The 6,259-nt window shown below is 43.7% G+C and overlaps 1 protein-coding gene across 2 annotated transcripts in view; it reads left to right on the top strand.

Annotated features, from left to right (window-relative positions):
* The window catches only part of MTOR (mechanistic target of rapamycin (serine/threonine kinase)), a 160,412-nt gene that overhangs the window by 147,188 nt on the left and 6,965 nt on the right, over positions 1-6,259 (top strand). For both annotated transcript variants that reach the window (XM_011996603.1, XM_011996602.1), the window contains exons 50-54: positions 1,793-1,875; positions 3,390-3,462; positions 3,963-4,037; positions 4,403-4,538; positions 6,074-6,139. In XM_011996603.1, the coding sequence (XP_011851993.1) occupies positions 1,793-1,875; positions 3,390-3,462; positions 3,963-4,037; positions 4,403-4,538; positions 6,074-6,139 (433 nt within the window). The remainder of the gene's footprint in view (positions 1-1,792; positions 1,876-3,389; positions 3,463-3,962; positions 4,038-4,402; positions 4,539-6,073; positions 6,140-6,259) is intronic.

The raw sequence follows: 6,259 nt of genomic DNA on the forward strand, positions 1-6,259 counted from the left end.
ACACTTTGGGAGGCCAAGGCAGGCGGAATGCTTGAAGCTCAGGCATTTGAGACCAGCCTGGGTAGTGTCGCAAAACCCCATCTCTACAAAAAATAAAAAAGTAGCCGAGTATGATGGCGCTTGCCCATTGTCCCAGCTACTTAGGAGGCTGTGGCGGGAGGGTCACTTGAGCCCAGGAGGCAGGGGTTACAGTGAGCTGAGATTGTGCCACTGCACAATCTGTCACTCAGCTTGAGTGACAGAGCCAGACCCTGTCTCCAAAAAAAAAAAAAAAAAAGACCACACTTATGAAAAGCCATTACACTCCAGCCTGGGTAATATAATGAGACCCTGTCTCTTGAAAAAAAAAAAAAAAGGCCAGGCACGGTGGTTTACACCTGTAATCCCAGCACTTTGGGACGCCAAGGCGGGTGGATCACAAGGTCAGGAGTTCGAGACCAGCCTGACCAACATGGTGAAACCCTGTCTCTACTAAAAACACAAAAATTAGCTGGGCATGGTGGCACATGCCTGTTATCCCAGCTACTCAGGAGGCTGAGGCAGGAGAATCGCTTGAACTGGGGAGGTAGAGGTTGCAGTGAGCCAAGATCGTGCCATTGTACACCAGCCTGGGCAATACAGCAAGACTCTGTCAAAAAAAAAAAAAAATCTTAACTAAGTTTGGAATTTATTTTAAGATTAAGATGTAACTTTATTTTTTTAAAGATGACTAGCCAGGACAACACTGTTGGCCAAATAATTCATCCTTTCCCTGCTATTTAGAAGATTTTGTTTTTATTGAACACTGATTTTTTTTTCTTTTATTTTTTGAGACAGAGTTTCGCTCTTGTTGCCCAGGCTGGAGTGCAGTAGCACGATTTTGGCTCACTGCAACCTCCGCCTCCCAGGTTCAGTGATTCTCCTGCCTCAGCCTCCTGAGGAGCTGGGATTACAGGCCTGTGCCACCACACCTGGCTAATTTTTGTATTTTTAGTAGAAACGGGATTTCACCATGTTGGTCAGGCTGGTTTCAAACTCCCGATCTCAGGTGATCCACCCACCTCAGCCTCCCAAAGTACTGGGATTACAGGCGTGAGCCACCACACCTGGCCCAAACACTAAATTATTACGTGTCGTTGGATTTCTTTCTAGGACTCTTCTTCTGTTTCATTGCTCTTTCTGCCTGTTTCTCAAGTTCCATGGTGTTAATACAAGTCCCTTCTCAGGGGCTATTGTCATCTATTTTTTTTCTTGAGGCTGTTACATTTTTATACTCATAAGGGGATATTCTTAAACTGATATTTTTCATTTACTCAGATCTTTAAGTCTTACACATTTCTAATTAAGTTTAATCCAAGGCATAGTTCATTGTTAGAATTGTGAATGAGGTTTTTGTAATGTTATACATTCTAACCAGTTATTAATGGACTGTAAGAAAACAACTGATTACAGTGGCTTAGGCCTGTAATCCCAGCACTTTGGGAGGCTGAGGCAAGTGGATCACTTGAGGTTAGGAGCTCAAGACCAGTCTGGCCAACATAGTGAAACTCCGTCTCTACTAAAACTACAAAAATTAGCTGGGAGTGATGGTGGGTGCCTGTAATCTCAGCTACTCAGGAGGCTAAGGCATGAGAATCACTTGAACCCAGGAGGTGGAGTTTACAGTGAGCCAAGATAACACCACTGCCTTCCAGCCTAGGTGACAAAGCGAGACTCGGTCTCAAAAAACAAACAAAAGACAGCTTATTAGAGTATAATTATGTTGAAATTGAAGTTTCCAGAGCCTTGCTTCACATGCACTCCTGTGTTCTAGGTGTGGTTTGACCGAAGAACCAATTATACCCGTTCTTTAGCGGTCATGTCAATGGTTGGGTATATTTTAGGCCTGGGAGATAGGTGAGTAATTTAATTTGGTTTTTTTAGTCTTCTTTATCCCATTGTAGTTTTCCTAAATGGTTTCATTTGGTTTTCCGATTAAATATATGACTCTTTGGTAAATAAATATTGGTATTGTGTATGTAAGGTCTCTTTTACAACATTAGCCTTAGTTCCCTATTGATTGTGATGCCATCAGAAGAATGCATCAAACTAAAGAAAAGGAAAAATAGTTCAAGCTGGATGCAGTGGCTCATGCCTATCATCCTGGGAGGCCAGGGCAAGAGAATCACTTGAGCCATGAGTTTGAGACCAACTCGGGCAATAGCAAGAGCCCATCTCAATAAAGCCCCACATAGTTCAAGGATACTACTTTCTCCTTAGTTTGGCTTAAGGTATTAACAGCAGTATTTCAGGGCAGGCTCGTGCCTATAATTCAAGCACTTTGGGAAGCTGAGGTGGGAGGATCACTTGAGCGTAGGAATTTGAGACCAGCCTAGGCAACACAGCAAGATCCCATCTCTACAAATAATGAAATAATTAGCCAAGTATGGTGGCATGCACCTGTAGTCCCAGCTCTTTGAGAAGCTGAGGTAGGAGGATCACTTAAGCCCAGAAGGTCAAGGCTGCCGTGAGCTGTGATTGCACCACTGCATTCCATCCTGGTCAACAGAGTAAAACTCTGTCTGGAAAAAAAAAAGTAAATCATATTGATTTTATTCAATAAACATTTGTCAGTCACCACTGTGCTAAGATAAATCTTTTTATTTCTGTAATTGAAACCAACCAAACTAGATCCTTCGATATTTTTGCATAATAAGTTTTGTCCAAATGTACTGACTGAAAATGTAATTTAGGAATGTTCAGAAATGGACTTACAAGAATGTGAAGAAGACTGGTTCTCTGATGTCTACTGTTTTTCTCCTGGAATCATGTCTCATGCAACTATTTGAGAGTAAAAATAATTTTATCCCACAAAAATAGTAGATTTTTGTTTTTAAAAGTCTAGCAGAATATCTGTTGATAAAAGCCAGGTGGTTGCCGGGATTGGCTCAGGGACTTAAGGAGACGAGACCCTGTTACAGCTGCTCAGTAAAAATGATAGAGTCTTGTCACCAGAAGGTGCCAGTGCTGCCAGAAATGACTTACTAGGTCACCAAAGACCTCAGAAGAGCACAGGATCTCAGTACAGTGGGACACCCTGTGACTCACACACACACCCACATTTCAGCAGGAGTTGGCAAACTGTTTCTGTAAAGGACCAGTTAAGTTGTTTTAGGCTTTGTGGGCCCTTTGGTCTCTGTCACAACTACTCAGCTCTGCTGTCGTAGCACGGAAGCAGCCTGCAACAGTGCCTAAACAAGGGAGCGTGCTGTGTTCCAGTAAAACTGGACTTGCAGAAAAGTGGAGGTAGAGGAGCTGGATTGGCTGAGGGCTATTGTTTACCAACTCCTAGCTTACGGTATCACGTACTTATTGATTTTTTTCATCCGTGCTCTCTGTTGATCCTACCTGATCTCTTTTCTGTTTCTCAGACACCCATCCAACCTGATGCTGGACCGTCTGAGTGGGAAGATCCTGCACATTGACTTTGGGGACTGCTTTGAGGTGAACACATGTTCTAGAACCCCACCCTCATCTTCCCGGGTGATAACTTTTCCCCTGCCTCTGACACTTTAGGCAGACTTAAGCCCAAACTGCCTTACTCTTAACCCCTTCTGTCCCTACCAAGGCTGTAGTTAAGTCAGTGTAAGAAATGAAATCTGGGCTCTTAGTTGGACTGTAACCCCCTTGGAGCAAGGGCTGCTGTTCACATGCCCTCTGAGTGGAGGAGGCCCCCATCCTCCATACCACCTGTTGCCCAAGGGCCTGGACACAATGCACATTTGTCTTTTTTCCTTTTTGTTTTCTCTTCTTTTCTGTTGTTTCTTGTTTTTTAAGTTGTCTTTCAAATCCCTATGACAAGTCCTGTCACTAAACCCAAGCTGCTTCATTTCTCTGCTCTAATTAAAATCTGCAGGTGATGCAGAGGAAAGCCACCTGCTCCACCTGGCTCCAGGTTAAGAAAATAAACATTGATTTGGCTTTTCCCATTTATTATTCTGTAGGTTGCTATGACCCGAGAGAAGTTTCCAGAGAAAATTCCATTTAGACTAACAAGAATGTTGACCAATGCTATGGAGGTGAGTGGATATTGGGAATGAGCTGCTCCGAAATGGGATCAAGACAGTTACAACCTTCTCTGAAGACACACTTGCTTGTTAGAGCCCATCAGTTCCCCATAATGCCTTTGTGATTTTTGTAGCAGTTTTCTGTTATTTCCTATTGTGTTAGAAATGATCTGTCTATGAAAGACTTATCACTTCACCTCTGACCTGGTTTCCTGTGGATCACAGTCCTACCCTGATTCCTTCTCCTAAGACATTCTCACCCTGATACATCAATATGGCCTGTGTCTGCTTCCTAAGTGAGGGTAACAGACCCCCTCAGCTTGCTTTGGGTGGAGAGTTAGTAACTCATGTGGTAAGTGGCTCTGTCCCATTTCTAGGTTACAGGCCTGGATGGCAACTACAGAATCACATGCCACACAGTGATGGAGGTGCTGCGGGAGCACAAGGACAGTGTCATGGCTGTGCTGGAAGCCTTTGTCTATGACCCCTTGCTGAACTGGAGGCTGATGGACAGTGAGTATCATCAAGTGCCTGGGAGCTGAGCTCGGTGGCTCACGCCTGTAATCCTAACATTTTGGGAGGCCAAGGCAGAGGGGTTGCTTGAGGCCAAGAGTTCGAGACCAGCCTGGGCAACGTAGTAAGACATGTGTCTACAAAAACTGAAAAAATTAGGCATGTATTAGTCTGTTCTTACGCTGTTATAAAGAACTGCCTGAGAGTAGGTGATTTATAAAGGAAAGAGGTTTAATTGACTCACAGTTCCGCTTGGCTGGGAAGAACTCAGGAAACTTACAATCATGGTGGGAGGGGAAGCAAACACATCCTCCTTCACTTGGGGGCAGAAGAGAGAAGTACAGAGTGAAGGGGGGAAAAGCCCCTTATAAAACCACCAGATCTCATGAGAACTCAGTCACTATCACGAGAACAGCATGGAGGAACCATCCCCATGATCTAATCACCTCCCATGAGGTCCCTCCCCCAACACATGGGGATTACAATTTAGATTACAGTTCAAGATGAGATTTTGGATTGGGACACAGCCAAGCCATATTAAGGTGGGTACAGTGGCACATGCCAGTGGTTCTACCTGCTCAGGAGGCAGAGGCAGGAGGATTACCTGAGCCTGGGAGGTTGAGGCAGAGTGAGCTATGATCGTGTCACTGCTGCACTCTAGCCTAGGTGACAGAGTGAGACCTTATCTCAAAAAAATAAATTTAATTTTAAAAATAAAGGTAATAAAAAACAAAATCAAGTGTGTGGAAGCTGAGGTTGGCAGCCTCCCAAATTAGCAATATCCAGCACATAACATTTTACAAACCTATGCCCCTTCAAGCCTGCAGCCTGGGATACATTGCCGAGCTATTGCATTACATTTGCACAGAGTAGTTCTGACACCTGGAAAAGAACTTCAAGTATTTTTATTAACTAAAACAGAAAATGCCATTATCAATTTAGATACTAAAATATTCTTCAGTATTAACTAAGTATCCTAGTGGTTTTTCTCTGGGCTTTATATAGAGTAGTAAGCTGAAATTTTAATAAGAAATGCAAATAGTTATGATTTGGGCAGCAGTATCTTCATCTACCCTTTGTTCTGCCACCTTAGGGGATGTTTACCAAAAGAACTTCTAATCCATTGAAATTAAGTCATACTTTGACCTTATATTATCTGTATCACGTTGTCCAAATCAACAGTATAGAGTGTCCCCCTGGGTTTCACATCCCATGCTAATACCCACCCACTTATTCCTGAGTAATATGTCTGTCATCTCTCTTCTTGGGGCTGTAGCTTTACGAACAATTTTATATATATATATATAGTTTGTTTGTTTGTTTGTTTGTTTTTGAGACGGAGTCTTGCTCTGTCGTCCAGGCTGAGTGCAGTGGCCGGATCTCAGCTCACTACAAGCTCCGCCTCCTGGGTTTACGCCATTCTCCTGCCTCGGCCTCCCAGAACAATTACATTTTTATGACTGGAAGAAAATAACCAAGTTTCTTTCAAGTCAAAATTTGAAGCATGTTTCAATACTCTTTCTTTTTCTCCCTAGCAAATACCAAAGGCAACAAGCGATCCCGAACGAGGACGGATTCCTACTCTGCCGGCCAGTCAGTCGGTGGGTGCATCCATGGGAGGTCGCAAAGGCTCTGCCCCTTGTGCAGAGTGTTTCTATAGTGGGGTGGGCTTCAGTCGGTGGGTGCATCCTGCAGGACATTACAGAAGCTCTCCCCCTTGT

Source organism: Mandrillus leucophaeus, unplaced genomic scaffold, assembly GCF_000951045.1.
Source record: "Mandrillus leucophaeus isolate KB7577 unplaced genomic scaffold, Mleu.le_1.0 Scaffold52, whole genome shotgun sequence".
Lineage (NCBI taxonomy): Eukaryota > Metazoa > Chordata > Mammalia > Primates > Cercopithecidae > Mandrillus > Mandrillus leucophaeus.